The sequence below is a fragment of the Canis lupus genome, chromosome 2 (assembly GCF_048164855.1).
Source record: "Canis lupus baileyi chromosome 2, mCanLup2.hap1, whole genome shotgun sequence".
In the NCBI taxonomy this organism is placed as follows: Eukaryota; Metazoa; Chordata; class Mammalia; order Carnivora; family Canidae; genus Canis; species Canis lupus.
Window position 1 is genome coordinate 27,349,250 of NC_132839.1, and position 17,113 is coordinate 27,366,362.

General features: G+C 47.0%; 1 protein-coding gene across 3 annotated transcripts in view; it reads right to left on the minus strand.

The window, feature by feature from the left end:
* Positions 1–16,523, minus strand: part of RASGRF2 (Ras protein specific guanine nucleotide releasing factor 2) — a 239,499-nt gene extending 222,976 nt beyond the window's left edge. For 2 of the 3 annotated variants that reach the window (XM_072793320.1, XM_072793330.1), the window contains exon 1: positions 16,174–16,522. In XM_072793320.1, the coding sequence (XP_072649421.1) occupies positions 16,174–16,461 (288 nt within the window). In that variant the 5' untranslated portion in view covers positions 16,462–16,522. Of the gene's footprint in view, positions 1–16,173 lie in introns of all 3 variants that reach the window. The other variant, XM_072793339.1, reaches the window with a different exon arrangement.
* Between the last annotated feature and the right edge of the window lie 590 nt (positions 16,524–17,113).

A 17,113-nucleotide genomic window follows, 5' to 3' on the forward strand; every position in this document is an offset into this window, starting at 1 on the left:
TCATCTGTGAATGGACACTTGGGTCGCTTCCATACCTTGGCTATTATTTAATAATGCTGCAATAAACATAAAAGTACACGATATTTTTTGAATTAGTGTTTTCATTTTCTTAGGATAAACATCCAAAAATAGGATTACTAGGTCACATGATAATTCTATTTTTAATTTTTTCAGGAACCTCCAAACTGTTTTCCAAAATGGTTATACCAATTTGCGTACCTATCAACAATGCACGAGGATCCTTTTTCTCCACATCTTTACCAACACTTGGTATGTCTTGCATTTTTGCTTTTAGGCCTTCTGACAAGTGTGAGGTAGTTTTAATTTGCATTTCCCTGGTGATTAGTAGTGCTGAGCATGATTTCATGCGTCTGTTGGCCATCTGTATGTCTACTTTAGAAACAGGTCTATTCAGACCTTCTGCCCATTTTTTATTGTATTAATTCTTTTCTGATACTGAGTCATAGAAGTTCTTTATGTATTTTGATATTAAACCATTATCAGATTTATCATTCGCAAATATCTTCACCCATTCAGTAGGTTGCTTTTTGTTTTGTTGATGGTTTCCTTCACTATGCAAAAGCTTTTTATTTTTGTATGGTTCCAACAGTTTAATTTTGCTTGTTTCCCTTGCCTGTGGAGATATATCTAGAAAAATGTTTCTGCGACTGATGACAAAGATATTACTGCACATGTTTTCTTCTAGGAGTTTTATGTTTTCGGGTCTCATGTGAAAATTATTTTTATAATAACTTGCAGGAGGAAACTACAGCTAAGGCACTACAATCACAGGATACTACTGATATTATTGTTCAACCATTTGACTACAAATTCCAGAGACAGCAGTTCATCTGTTTTGTTTTCATTTGCCAACCAAACAAAAACAAGAAGACACTTTGGTGCCCAGAACAGAAAGACTATATACATATATATGCCCCTTCTCGTTTTATTACATTTACGTTGATTGCACAGATGGCAAATATTATTCTTGGTTGCTGAATATTTCAGACAACAGTATTCATTGCTCTGGGTCAGGGGAGACTATAACCTAGTTAGACCTACCGGCCAAAAAGTGATAGTATAAATCAAGACCCTGAGGATGTGGACTCACAGCAAGATACAAGAAATCTTCTCATTGTCAAGAGTCAAAGAATAAGCAAGCTCTGAAATGGCAGAGAGGGATGTGTCTTCTACATCCCTCGGAGCCCCTTGTGGTGTTGGGCACACAAGAAGGAAGCCTGTGCTAGAAGTCAGCAGCACAGGAGAAGGACAGGGTGCTCTGGAGACAGACTGACCTGATCCACAACATCCCACTCTCCACCATGACCCAGTTCTCAGGCCCTTAGCACAGGGCCAAGCAGATAGACATTATAGAGGTTATGTGAGCTGGTTCTCATGCTTCCCTTATATAAATATAAGCCCATAGCTTTGCTTTGTTGACATGATTTCATCAATCTGGAGTGGAAATAACAACTTGTTTCATGGGCTTTATGAATGTGGCCAGATCAGTCTGAGAAGTTTTCCACTCAAACTGCAAATGAACCATGACAGAGAAGAATGAGACTGAAGACAAAAATGTTTCCCTCCTGGTTATACGCTTCTAACTCCTCATTAAGGCCACATGCAACAAATGCTAAGTTACTAAATTAGGTTCTATTAAATAAGTTTGCCATTTAGTAAAATTTTGCCCCAGCTGAATTACTAAACCTCTGTAGGCCTCAGTATCCTTACCTGCAAAACAAAAAGGACACTGTCATCTCAGGATGGCTGTGATGATTAAATGAGATAATATATGTAGAATGCTTGGCTTTTTAACCCCAAATTAGCACTCAGCAATGGTAGCTCTTATGACATATAATATAAAACAATGTATATTCAGAAAAAAACTAACAAATCAGTATCCTAAATGCAATAGTCTAATTGTATTTTGTTTTACTTTCTAAAAAGACGGGACTAACTTATGCCAGAAGAAAGATGATTGTTTTAAATCAAGGACTCATAAATTAAGATGATAGACAAACAGATGAGAGAGAGGGAGGGAGGGAGGGAGGCAGGGAGGAAGAAATATAGACATCAAAAATGATGAAACTATCTAAAAGAAAAGTTTAAACTGAATCCGCTGTGGAAGAAATAAAATGGGGCTTACATTTCAATGCCTTCAAAATATATACCTTGCCACTCAGTAGTAAGATAGACATCTATAAAAAATCTTACGGCTACCACAGTATACTTTTATTTTGTTCAAAAACACCATATTCAAAGATGTTCGGATCAAACTGATAAAATAAAGGTTAATTATGATTTGACTTCTTTTATCATTACTGAATTAGAAGTAATTAACATAAATTTCTAGGACAAAACACAAGATAAGTGTTTCACCTTTTTCAAATGAGTTTTACTGATTTTTAGAGTCACTATTAAAACTGATCATCGAGTGGTAATGGCCAAGTAGCTTGCTATAGATCTGACCTCAGTCTCTAGCCCAACACACACACACTGAAACAATTAGAAAAGCTGGACACAACACACAAAAATAATCCATTTGAAAGCATCAGTGAACTAACAAGACCTAAGCCACGATCGAAGGAGTAAACACACCTTAGAAGGGAAGTAAACTAGTGAGTCTGACAATCTTTGAAGTTGCTCCTCTCAAGGAATTGGCCTGTGGTACAACGTGGTACAAAGCCAAGTGGCTAGGAGGCCATGCCGGAAGCAGCAGCTGAGAGGCTGGAAATCAGTGCTGAGTTTCTAGCAGTCTCATGAGGATGGAGGAGACCAAGGAGGAGAAGGTCCTGTAAACACCCAGAATTCCAGATAAGACCCTGGAAAGGCTATACTTTAGAAATTAATGAAAACTAGGGCAGCCCCGGTGGCCCAGCGGTTTAGCGCTGCCTTCAGCCTGAGGTGTGATCCTGGAGACCCAGTATCGAGTCCCACATCAGGTTCCCTGCACGGAGCCTGCTTCTCCCTCTGCCTGTCTCTCTCTCTCTCTGTCTCTCTGCCATGAATAAATAAATAAAATCTTAAAAAAAAAGAAATTAATGAAAACTGGAAATGGACGTATTCTCATAAAACCTGAAATCTAGGGCAGCCCTGGTGGCGCAGCGGTTTGGCACCGCCCGCAGCCTGGGGTGTGATCCTGGAGACCTGGGATCGAGTCCCCGTCGGGCTCCCTGCATGGAGCCTGCTTCTCCCTCTGCCTGTGTCTCTGCCTCTCTCTCTCTCTCTCTCTCTCTCTCTATGTTTCTCATGAATAAATAAATAAAATCTGTAAAAAAAAAATCTTCCTTACTTTAAAAAATAAATTAAAAATAAAAACTCCTACAGAGCGTGAGGGTGGCTCAGTTGGTTAAGCATCCGACTCCTGGGTTTGGCTCAGGTCATGATCTCATCATGGTCCTGAGATGGAGCCCCTGCCTCCGGCTCTGCGCCCAGAGTGGAATCTGCTTCAGATTCTCTCTCCCTCTGGTCCGGCCCCCCACTTGCGCACACTCTCTCTCTAAAACAAGACCTTTTAAAAATAAAAAAATAAACAAAAACTCCTACAGATCAATAAGACAACTCAATAAGAAGTAGGCAAGAGGTTGAATAAGCACTTCAAGGCAGAGAACAATCTAACGGTCAGTACTTGATAAGGTGTTCAACCTTATTATCGGAGAAATGAAAATGAAAACCAAAAGGAGATACTACTACCTACCCATTAGAATGCTTAAATCTAAAAGACCAATAATACTAAGTGTTAGCAAGGATGAAGAGAAACTGGGATTCTTGTACACTGCTGGTGGGAGCATAAACTGATGTAACTATTTTGGAAAACTGTTTAGCTGTAATTATTGAAGCCAAACATACGTACGTCCTGTGAACCGACAATTTCATTCCTGGGTATATACCCAACAGAAATGCATACGTGCTTCTGCAGCAAAAGGCTGCTACAGGAATTTCCACGGTCATAGCATTTGTAATAGCTTCGGAAACAATCCAAATGTCTATCAGCACTAGATGAAGAATGGACTGACTCATGATTTTTTGACTTTATGATGGTACAAGAGCAATACGCATTCAGTAGAAAGCAGACTTTGAATTCTGACGTTCTCCTGGGCTAGTGGTACTCAATATGATCCTCTCTCACGATGCTTGGTGGTGACAGTGAGCCACAATTCCCAGTCAGCCAGCCACACAGTCACGACGGGTAAGAACCGATACACTAACAACCATTCTATAGTCACACAACCATTCTGTTTATTGCTTGCAGCAGGGTCTTTAATCAATTACATGAGATATTCAACACTTAATTAGAGAATAGGCGGGATCCCCGGGTGGCGCAGCGGTTTGGTGCCTGCCTTTGGCCCAGGGCGCGATCCTGGAGACCCGGGATCGAATCCCACGTCGGGCTCCCGGTGCATGGAGCCTGCTTCTCCCTCTGCCTGTGTCTCTGCCTCTCTCTCTGTGTGTGTGACTATCATAAATAAAAATTTAAAAAAATTAAAAAAAAAAAGAGAATAGGTTAGGTGTTCTACAATGACTTGCCCAACTATAGGCCAATGTAAGTGTTCTGAGCACAGCTACAGTAGGTTAGGCTAAGCTATGTTTGGTAGGTTAGGCATATCAGATGCATTTTTTATTTGTGATATTTTTAACTTACAATAGTTTATCAGGACACAACCCCACCATAAGTCAAGGAATACCTTGTACACTCATCCAGGTGAGGGAGAGAAGCCTAATACAAAGGAGTGCTTACTGCATGAGTCCATGAAGAAATTCAAAAGGAGGCAAAAGCAATCCTTAATGTTCTTCGTAAGGATGGTGGCCACCATGGCTAGTAGTGAAGAGGAACGGACATGAGGCTAGCTTCTGGAGGGCTGATCATGTCAATTGCCTGATCTGGGTGGTGCTTGCATATATTCACTTTGTGAAACTGCATCAAGTGGCACACTCAGGATTTGTGCATTGTTCTGTATGTTTGCTATACTTTAAAAATAGGTTTGCATTTAATCCATTGTTAAGAGAACATTCAAATAATTTTTGAACATCAAAATATTAAAAAGTAAAGGAAAATGATGAACATGAATCTTAAACAATAAGGCCAATCAGGACCAGAGGACAGTAATTATATTACTGGAATGTTCCTATTGCTAAAGCGAGGGTATAAAACTACTGCAAGAAGAGAAGGTGACTTATCACGAATAAGTATTAGTTTGGTGAAAATAACATTAATTAGCTTGACGAGTACGTTAGACATGTCAGTAATGATGCCTATCACACTCCCCAAACTTTCCATGAAATGACCTAACCCACAGCCCCTCACTCCCATGAATCGGTCAGAGGCTGCTGGTTTTGTAGGGCCCTAAAAAAGGCAAACTGAGCCAATCAGATTCCCTCCCACTAGCCTGAATAGATGGAGTGAATGAAAGATGCTGCAGTGAGAATTAAAGCAGAAAAAAAGAAAGAGAAATGGACCACATTATGTTAAGTCAGCACCATGAGGTTCAGGGCAGCCAGTACCGGTGTCCAGAGATCAGTGAGGTCACAAGAGAGGTCCTAGAGTGAGACTCGCCCTTATATTGCCTTTCAGCATTCCCACTGTCCCCCCACCACACACAGAGGTGACCCTAATTCAAGACAACTTGTAATCAAAAGGGCCTAAAGCAAATAATCACATTAGCAGAAACCAACCAGTCCTAGACAAGTTTAGCAAAACTAGAGAAAGCAAACTACACCCTTGTTTATTGAAACCTTAGTAATTGCCTCAAAATAACATTGACTAGCTGTTGGGCCTCAGGATTTGTTTTGAAAGATTGATGAAACACTGGCTTACGAAAGATGCCCTGACTGTTGCAAATCTATGCAGAACACTGAGTTAGAAGAAGCATGAAGGATGTCGCAGGAGGAAACACTCGTTCTCCTCTAAACAAGGCTCTTCAACTACACAGCTGTAAAAGTTTGGAAAAAGGACTTCAGTAAAGCAGAGAAGAACCCTCAGTAAGAGAATCATCTATAATTTAATTTCCCCTAACGTGAGGTCAGAACATGAAAATATCTTTACCCCATGGCCACAAACAACTGATCTCAAATTTCTTTTCTTTTGGATTTAACGTACTGGGATTTATTTAAAAGTTCATTTCACCATGTTTATATCTTCACAACTACTGTCTTAAGTTTTTTTTTGTCTTTTCCTTTATAATAATATCAAATCAATATAATATCAAAGAAACGATGACTATTATAATAACACACATTAACACAGAAGCACATGATAGACTCTCTCCAAGATCATTCTTTTCAGAGCCACATCTAGTACAATCTTCAGTGCCAAACAAGGTCTGTGCAAAAAAAGAAAAAAACTTCCTTATTTACAAGTGAAATAATACAATGTGTGGGACTTGCTCCAAAATAGTCTAGGAGAAAAAAAAAAAAAAAAGAAAAAAAAGCAGCATGTGTGGAGGGAAAAGAGATAACAAGAAAGCAGAAGGTTGGAGATTGTCGAAGCTGGGTAAGGAGTATATTGGCACTCCCTGAACTATTTGATTTTGTGTTGAAAATTTTTTAAAGAGGAAGGCAGAAAAAACTTCTGAAATGACTGAAGTAATGAAAACAAAAAGCAGAGAGCCAAAGAGTAATTATATTAGAAAGGATTTAATAGAAACACCTGTGGACAAACGAGTAGACAACTGAGAGGCCGTGCTGAGAACCAGGGACAGCGCCGGCAGCCTGTTGGTGCCCAAGTGGGGTGCGGGCCCAGGTCCGGAGGAGGGATTGCTCAGGGTCAGGGTCAGGGTCGGGGTCAGGGTCGGGTTCAGGCTCAGGCTCAGACCAAGGCTCAGGCTCAGGCCCAGGGTCAGGCTCAGGCTCAGACTCGGGGTCAGGCTCAGGCCCAGGGTCAGGCTCAGGCTCAGGCTCGGGGTCAGGATCAGGCCCAGGGTCAGGCTGAGGCTCAGGCTCGGGGTCAGGCTCAGGCCCAGGGTCAGGCTCAGGCTCAGGCTCGGGGTCAGGATCAGGCCCAAGGTCAGGCTCAGGCTCAGGGTCAGGATCAGGCTCAGGCCCAGGGTCAGGCTCAGGCTCGGGGTCAGGCTCAGGCCCAGGGTCAGGCTCAGGCCCAGGCCCAGGTCAGGCCCAGGGTCAGGCTCAGGCCCAGGGTCAGGGTCAGGGTTGGGGTCAGGCTCAGGCTCAAGCTCAGGCCCAGGGTCAGGATCAGGCTCAGGGTCAGGCTCAGGCTTGGGGTCAGGCTCAGGCCCAGGGTCAGGCTCAGGGTCAGGGTCAGGCTCAGGCCCAGGGTGAGACTCAGGCCCAGGGTCAGGGTCAGGGTCAGGCTCGGGGTCAGGCTCAGGCCCAGGGTCAGGCTCAGGCCCAGGGTCAGGGTCAGGGTTGGGGTCAGGCTCAGGCTCAAGCTCAGGCCCAGGGTCAGGATCAGGCTCAGGGTCAGGCTCAGGCTTGGTGTCAGGCTCAGGCCCAGGGTCAGGCTCAGGGTCAGGGTCAGGCTCAGGCCCAGGGTGAGACTCAGGCCCAGGGTCAGGGTCAGGGTCAGGCTCGGGGTCAGGCTCAGGCCCAGGGTTAGGCTCAGGCCCAGGGTCAGGGTCAGGGTTGGGGTCAGGATCAGGCCCAGGGTCAGGTTCAGGCCCAGGGTCAGGGTCAGGGTTGGGGTCAGGCTCAGGCCCAGGCCACACTCAGGCCCAGGTGCAGGGTCAGGCTCAGGGTCAGGCTCAGGCCCAGGCTCAGGCTCAGGCTCAGGGTCAGGCTTAGGCCCAGGGCCACACTCAGGCCCAGGGTCAGGGTCAGGGTCAGGCTCGGGGTCAGGCTCAGGCCCAGGGTTAGGCTCAGGCCCAGGGTCAGGCTCAGGCCCAGGGTTGGGGTCAGGCCCAGGGTTGGGGTCAGGCTCAAGCTCAGACCCAGGGTCAGGATCAGGCTCAGGGTCAGGCTCAGGCTTGGGGTCAGGCTCAGGCCCAGGGTCAGGATCAGGGTCAGGATCAGGCTTAGGGTCAGGGTCAGGCTCAGGCTCCGGCTCGAGCTCAGGGTCAGGCTCAGGCCCAGGGGTCCGCAGCCCAGAGGAGGCAGACACTCGGGGAGGGGGACTCCTGAACCCCACCCCTCGCACACTGCCTCCGGCCCTCGAAACTGATCAGCCTAAAGACAGCAGATTCACCTGGGATGTGAGCACCTGGTCCCCCGCACGGGCTCTGCAGGGGCCAGGGGGTCGCGGGCAGGTCGCCCCCAGGCGCTGGGGCCTCCGTCCGTGGGGCGGCACGAGCCCGGGGAACACGGGTCACCCGAAAGGCAGGGGCTCGGGACACCGCGCAGGAAGTGAATCAGGCGTCGTCTGCATCAAGTCAGACCAACGACAAAATAAAACATTTCAGGAATCTGAAAAGAATGCGATGTCCAGGTAAGCGGAGTCCCTCCGACCCCAGGCAGGTGGCACCTCGGGGCCAGAGTTACTACGAGAAACTGCCGCCTATGTTTAAAAAGGAAACAGCACTAAGGGATCGATGAGTTTTATTTTTAATCGTAGCTTTTGGTAAATGTCATTCTATCTCTGTTATCTCAGGTCTTCCGAGAAAGTAGCTTTCATTGACGTACCGTACCCTAAGCCTTAAGCCCTTGGAGTAAGCTGGCCTCCCCACTGTCTCACTTCGGCCCTTATTGTTCAAAAAAGAAAAATATTATTTAAATAAACACGGATCAAGTCAGACTTGTGTGTGTGCGTGTTCTCTGCCTTCTCCTTAAAAGTTCATCTGGGAAATAAAAAAAAAAGTTCATCTGGGGCTTCTCCCTCTGCCTGTGTCTCTGTGTCTCTCTCGCTCTGTCTCTCTCATGAATAAATAAATAAAATCTTTTTTTTAAAAAAAGTGCATCTGGGGCATTTTGCATTCATTGTGAGGACTTTTTTTTTCATTGTGAGGACTTTTAAGGGAAATGATTTGAGTCCTTATTTTTCATTGAATCGTTAAGTTTTTCAAATGCCAATAAAAAGGAAAAGTGAGAATATGCAGTTTCCGCATCTCTGTTCCATCTACTAATACTGTTTTCTCAAGCAGAAAAAAAATCTTGCTACTGTATTTTTTTTTCTGAATGTACACACAACCATATTTGAATTTGTTGGGCAAAAGTTCAACTATACCCTTTGGTGGAGCCGTAATAATGTATTTATAACTTCTCAATCAGCTAATCTTTGAAAATTATACTAGCTATTATATAATGAATAATTTTGGAATAATTAATTTTTAGAATAATGACCAAATATTATCAAATAGACAAATGTTTGCCACAGTACTATTTTGATGCCTAACAAATATCAGCTTCTAGTTTCATTTAAATATTAACTAAGATTTTACTATATCTACACACTTGAATTAAGGTAAACATTTCAGAGAAAAATTTATTCAGTGATTAATGCAACAGAGTAATTCTATATACTTGGTCCTGAAAAATAAAGTTCCCTAAATTGTAGACAAATTGGATTTACAATTCACATCTTGAAATGCTTTAATACATATAAAAATCTGTAAACTCCAAAAATATGTAAGTGCATAGCAAATGTTTCATATTTATGATGGAAGATAACAATGTAATAAACACACATATACACATATATCTCTTTTTATAGGACAAATGAACAGGCATGAAAACTCAAAGCTACTTTAAAAGTGTGAAAATTAGGACTTAAGTAAGACTTAAGTAAAGCCATATTGTTTGTCAATCTGGCTTCTTTCATCACAAAGTAATCTTAATGAGTCAGTCTTTATATTCTACAGAATTAAAATTATATTGACTGCAGCATGATTATACTTTTTAAAGATTTTATTTATTCATTCATTCATGAGAGACACAGAGAGAGAGAGAGGCAGAGACGCAGGCAGAGGGAGAAGCAGGCTCCATGCAGGGAGCCCAATGTGGGACTCGATCCCAGGACCTTAGAATCACACCCTGGGCCAAAGGCGGGCACTAAACTGCTGAGCCACCCAGGGATCCCCACAGCATGCATATTTACTGAAAAAATATGAACAAAATCAACTTAAAAATACAATCTGTATTAAACACACAAAAATATCAGTTGCTTTAATCAACTATTAACATTTGCTTACTAAAAACCAGAAATCTGTGGTTATTACACATGCTTTACAGCTTATCACCCAGTGAGAAGAAAATATCTCTATGTTTTTAATTCCCAAAGAAAACAGATATTACAATAATATAAATAATAAGGTTTAGTGTAGCCAAAATGAAAATAACTGTTTTGCTAATCCATAGATTATTTTTCTTCATTTAAATTTAAATGAATGATTACAAAATTCAAGTAATAAATCATTTCTCTTTAAGTTAGACTTTACAACTTTTTATAGGATTTAGTAAATATTTTTATTCCATTTTCCCTTCACTTGTGTTCAATAAGCAAAGGTCGAAAAGAAAATATTGAGCTGGTTTTTATATTACCAATTAAACAACATGAACTAGACTTAACATCCACCATCCACACTCCCCACCCTCCACAAGTATTCCAGGGCTTGCTTATAGCTCTGCCTAATTCCATAAAACGATTAAAACCCTCCACTTGTGGTCAAGCTAGGAAGGCTAAAATGACTGGCTAGTAATGAGGTGACAGGGGAAATCACATAACCTTTAATCTTTTGAAAATTAAATCAACATGTTTAACTCAGTATGAATATGACAAGTATCTACTACTTTAAGCCTCCAGAACGAAGATGTTTTACTCCAAAAACAACTGGAATCAGGGTGACTAGAACACTTAACATTACCAAGAAAATAAGAATAAATACAGCTTTGTTCCTATATGCCTGCCAGCCGGCAAGACATATACAGCCACTTCAATGGACCAGACTAATCGACATGTACTTTCACTTAAGTGCAAATATTTCTAAAGATCCCCTACCGAAGGAAATGAATGCCACGTAAAATTGTTTGTTTACACATAAGTCTCATTTTTCTTTAAAAATGCAATGGTCTGCAATTGCATTTCTCAAGAATTGTAACTACTGTAAATAGTTGTGTTTTTTAAATTTTCATTTATCTGACAGAGTGTGTGCAAGACAGCACAAGCAGGGGGAGTGGCAGGCAGAAGGAGAAGGAGAAGCAGACTCCCCACTGAGCAAGGACCCCCCCTGACACGAGTCTCAATCCCAAGACCCCGAGATCATGATCTGAGCCAAAGGCAGACTCTCAACCAACTGAAGCCACCCAGGCGCCCCAAAATGCAATGGTCTGCAATTACATTTCTTGAGAATTTCAGCTACCCTGTAAATAGTTTTTATTTTTTATTTTTTATTTTTTTTTTAAAGATTTTATTTATTTATTCATGATAGTCACAGAGAGAGAGAGAGAGAGAGAGAGAGGCAGAGACACAGGCAGAGGGAGAAGCAGGCTCCATGCACCGGGAGCCCGACGTGGGATTCGATCCCGGGTCTCCAGGATCGCGCCCTGGGCCAAAGGCAGGCGCCAAACCACTGCGCCACCCAGGGATCCCTTGTAAATAGTTTTTAAAGGGAAATAAGAATAAACAAAATAGGGATTCACATACTATGATCCCAACCCCCATCCCGCTTAGATTTTAAATCTTTTTCTTTTTTTAAAAGATTTTACTCATGTATTTGTAAGAGGGAGCATGCACTATGGGGGGTGGGGGGTGGGGCAAGGAGGTGTAGAGGGAGAGACAGAACCAAATTCCTCGATGTGCAGGGAGCTCAATTCCCAATGCCCAATGCAGGGCTTGATCCCAGGACCCCGAGGATCATCACCTGAGCCACTCAGGCACTCCTCAGATTTTAAATTTCTTTTTTTGTTGTTTAAGATTTTATTTATTCATGAGAGACACAGAGAGAGAAGGAGACACACAGGCAGAAGGAGAGACAGGCTCCCTGTGGGGAACCCAATGCGGGACTCGATCCCAGGACCCCAGGATCACGCCCTGGGCCAAAGGCAGACCCTCAACCACTGAGCCACCTGGGGGGAACCAGATTTTAAATTTCTTGAAGCTCAATCAACTTAGGGTAGCATCCTTCCTAAGGCACACTTCAGGATTACTCAACCTTCATACTTGGAGTTGCACTCCGATCACCCTCACCTCCCTAGAATGCTCTCAGTTTCAGTGCTGGCACAGGTGCAAACGAAAAAAGTACTACCAATTTCTCAGAGCTGAAGTGAGGTTCATGCTAGACATGATGGTGGAGGATCACACAGAGCCCGGCGCACAGAAGGCACTATTTAAGCTCATATTCCCAGTCCCCTTGAACACCTTTACGTAGAATGAAAAGTAAATTTTTCATTTCACATAAATGGAGATTTCTTTAGAAAGTAGTGTCACCAACATACACGTTCAAGAAAAGAACCACTCCTTGAAATTTTTTTAGCTGAACTATTTTGCTTATAGCACCTAAAAAGTACCTAAAAAAGTAGCCACGATGGAAACTTAATTTGAGAGCCTTACAATCAACCAAGAACCTAACCAAAGTGAAGTCTTTGGGACACTCTTGAAAAACTGGGGCATTATGTAAATATTCCTTCAACCTAGACACATTTGGAAAGTGGAAAAACACCTGTCTTTCTTCTTCTTAACTGGAAATAGTTTTTTAAAAACTACTGTATTAGTGGTTACAAAAAAAACCTTAATATTGTTCTTTTGTCAACCAACTTTGAATTCTTTAGAAGAAGCAAACCAATGAGTGTTTTCCTCTTATCGCTTACCTAAAAACACAATTAATCAGAATTTAAGAATTATTTGAAAGATAAGTAGCATTTAGGACTCACAAAAACGACTGGAGGGACGCTAGAGCAAAAATTACATTAACTGTAAGTAAGTGTCGACAGCATTGCAATACATCACCCTCCGCTGTAAATAAGAAGTCTCCGTGTCTAGCAATGATGTCACCAGTAGTTTGCACATCTGCTAATCTAACTGATTTACCAGGATGTCCACTTTGATCACCTGCTTGTCGTTAGCTTCTCAGATTTAAGATTTATTACAGAGGCTGGTAATCTTTCGGTCTTGTGGAACAGTCCGGCACATCCTCTACACAGCAAAAGCTCATGCTGCTGTTGTAACATTAGAAACAGGAAATGTCATTATCGGAAGGCAACTTGAAACCTTCGCCAAACTCTTAATTTTTAAATATTAGGAGAAGGATTTCATTCACAGAAAAAAAAAAAAAAAGAACTGTTGAGGGTTTTGTGTAGGGAAGTCACAGCAACGTGGTGGAAGAAACCTATGCTGCCTCCCTAAGTCCTGCTGCAAGCCCTAACCTACAGCTGTTTCTGGGGTTGATAGAGGTATGTGTTCAGAAAGCTCCAGAAGCACATTTAGAGAAGCAGACCTACACATGGCCCCTGCTCAGTGCACCACCTTTGCCAGTTTCCAGTCTAGGTGCTTGAGAAAAACGTGAGCATGTAGCAACACAAATGAACTGAAAGGGAACCCATTGCATAAACTGTAGGTTAAAGATAGGATGCTGCTTCTTGTTTCTTATCTTTGCAGTTTCTTCTTAATTCTTCATACGCACCCGTGCAGGCAGCGCTGGAGAAAAGCAGCAATCTGCTCAGCTAACCTAAGTCACAGGAGCGTGTCTAACAGAAGACAAGATCTCCCAATCCAACTCCTAATCCACTTTGAAATGCTTGTTCTCCGTATCTGTTTTTCCACACACCACACACCGAAGGTTCCAGTTTCTAACCCCTTAAAGATGTACCGAATAAAAGAGAAATACTCATAACTTGTATGCCCAACAGAATTTTTTTTTTCTTGTGCTAGGATGACCTGTTTAGGACTTCTCTTAGAAAGTGGCATAAAAAGTCATACTACCTGGAGATTACATCTATCAATTAAAGTGTATTGTAAAGAAAACTGTCCTGAAGAGGAGAGTCCAGATATTTTTCAAGTAGAAAAATGTTGGATGGGGATCCCTGGGTGGCTCAGCGGATTGGCGCCTGCCTTTGGCCCAGGGCGCGATCCTGGAGACCCCGGATCGAATCCCAGGTCGGGCTCCCGGTGCGTGGAGCCTGCTTCTCCCTCTGCCTGTGTCTCTGCCTCTCTCTCTCTCTCTCTCTCTCTCTGTGACTATCATAAATAAATAAAAATTAAAAGAAAAAAGAAAAATGTTGGTTTTCATAGATTAACTGGTCAGCCAGCCAGATAAGTTGCAGCAAGTAACATATTCACACCCTCAGCTCGAAGGAAGGAAGGAAAGAAAAGAAAGTGGTTGTCTCCTGATATTAGTATAAATACAAGGAGAAAAAAATAGTTTGGAATTAAGTCAATGATATAGATTCAGGGTAATTCAAAGTACCTATTTTCTTTTGCACATAGTAACACTTAAGAACCTATTATTTTTGGCTTCTGTGGGGCCTTGGAACACAGGTCTTCGGAAAAAAAAATCTCACCAATAGAAAAAAAAGGGGGGGGGGACACTGTAAAAAAACTGCTTCCTCAGCACCCTTTTCGTGCTCTTAAATTCTAAAATGCACACTTGAAATTTAAACTTCTATTTCCGGTGTCTGTATCTACAACACTGAAAGTCCGTTTCTCAAATAACCCTCAACATGCCTTCAAAGGGCCAAAGGGCGTATCCTTTAAATATCCGATTTATGTGCGATGTAACAAGTTCATAATCAATCAAGTCTGTTAATGATTTATAGTGAAGCCAAAGTGGAAAAAAGCATCCCCGAGCTTCCGGTCGCTCTGGCGGGACCCGCCGTCCACCTGGCGCAGGTCTTGGGAGCCCGGGCTCCGCAGGCACCTGGCGCCCCCCCCCGCCCCTCCCCCCCCGCGCGCTAGCGCCGCAGCAGCCAGAGCCGCAGGGAAAATCGGCGGCGACACCTTTTTCTGCCCCAGCAAAGACCATCGTCTCTTTCTCCAGGCGGAGCTCAAGAAGCAAAGTGAGAACAGTTGAGAGCAGAAAGTAGTCTGCTGCTCTAACTTTAATGACCGAATGGTGATTGGGGGAAAAAAAATTTTTTTAAAGCAATTTCTCATTTGCAGGAAGGGGTGGGGTGGGTGGGGTGGGGTGGGCAGGAGTTCCTAAATCTACAGGGGGGGGTGTTTTTTCCGCTCTGAACGCACACACAAGAAAACTAATAAAATTGTGACCCAGGATAAAAAAAAAAAAGGTCACATTTATTTTCAAAGCTTTCACTGAAAAGCACAGAGGCGTCCTTCCGAGACGCGCCCGGGCGGGGACGCGGCAGGCGGGGGCGAGCACGTCCTCCTCCCCAGGGCGCCCCGCACACACTCACCCCGGGGGGACCCGCGGGTCAAATGTCAGCACAGCAAACTGACAAAAACCACCAAAAACAACAACAACAACAAACCAACAACAGTGAGAAGCGCCGAGAGCGAGCGCCCGTCCTCCCCGGGCCCGCTGGCCGCGGCGCAGGCAGCCGGAGGGCCCGTGCGGGGACGCGGCCGGGCGGGGGGCGCGGACTCGGAGCCCAACAGGTGTCGACGCGCGTCCCCGCCCCAGGCCCTCCCGAGCCGGGCGGAGGGGACGGGTGCGCGGTTCGCCCGCGACCGGAGAGACCCGCCGGCTCTCCGGGGCGCCGAAGCCGGGAAGCGGAGCCCGGGTTCCCGTGGGGGGGACGGGCAGGCGCGCGGGGCGAGCGGCGGGACGGGGTCGGGGGGACGGGGGGGCGGACGGGGGGACGGGGACGGGCAGGCGAGCGGCGGGACGCGGAGCGGGACGGGGTGGGGGGGACGGAGGGACGGGGACGGGCAGGCGCGCGGGGCGAGCGGCGGGACGGGGAGCGGGACGGGGTCGGGGGGACGGGGGGGACGGGGAGGCGGATGAGGGGACGGGGACGGGCAGGCGCGCGGGGCGAGCGGCGGGACGTGGACCGGGACAGGGGCGGGGGGGCGGGGGGGCGGACACGGGGCGACGGGGACGGGGGTATGGGGAGCCCTGGCGGGGCGGGGGGGCGGACACGGGGGGACGGGGACAGGGACGGGGGTACGGGGAGCCCTGGCGGGGCGGGGGGGCGGACACGGGGGGACGGGGCCGGGGGTACGGGGAGCCCTGGCGGGGCGGGGTGCGGACGGGGGGACGGGGACGGGCAGCCGCGCAGGGCGAGCGGCGGGACGGGGGGGCGGGGGAACGGGGACGGGGGGGCGGGCACAGGGGGTCGGGGCCGGGGGTACGGGGGGTCGGGGCCGGGCAGGCGCGCGGGGAGGGCGCGCGGTACCTGCTTGTCCAGCGCGTCCCGGGCGCCGGGCGGCCCGACCCCGGCCCGGGGCGGCGCGGGCGTGCGCTCGCAGCTGCAGCCCTCCAGGAGGTACATGCCCGCCGGGCGGCCGCTCTGCTCGCCCTCGAAGTAGAAGAGCACATTCTGGTAGAGGGCGAACCACTTCTCGTGCCAGCGGCTCGCCTCGGCCGCCCTCTTGCTCAGGAAGCCGCGCTTGGTGCCCTCCTTGCGGGCCAGGAAGGCCAGGTGCAGGGCGTGCCCCTCGTTGTAGCGCACGCTCTTCTGCATGGCGAGGGCGCGGGGCTCAGCGCCGCCTCGCTGCCATCTCCCGGCCGGCGGAGGGCGCCCCGGGCCGCGGGGGCCGCGGGGGCCGCGGGGGGCGCCGGGCTGCGGCCAGGGCCGGTCCCGACGCCCGCGGGAAGGCGGCCCGAGAGGGCGCCGGGCGCGTCGCCGCCCCGGCCGAAGTGGCGGGAGCCCGAGCCCCGCGGCGCGCGCAGCCCGGGGACGACTGTCCTCGGGGCCCTGGCTCCGGCAGCCGAGGGAGCGCGTCACGTGGGAGCCGAGCCGTAAGCGGCTTGGGGGCCGGCGGGAGGGCAAGGGCGGCGGCGGCGGCGGCGGGGAGCGGCGGGGAGCCGAGGGCCGGGCGCGCGGCGCAGCACCCCGCTCCCACGCGCGCCCGCCCCCCGCCCGCCCGCGCCGGCCGACGGGTGCGCTCGCGGGCACACGTGTGCACGCGGACACACGCGCGCGGTCGCCACGCCGCGCTCGCGTTTGCACGCTCACACCCGCACGGGCAGGAATACGCACACAGCCACACACTCGGTCACGCACACACACGCACACACACACGACACTCACGCAGAGAACTGTGCACTCATATATGCACACACACCACAGTGTGCACTTCACTCCAAGATGCAAACCCAGATACAATCACACA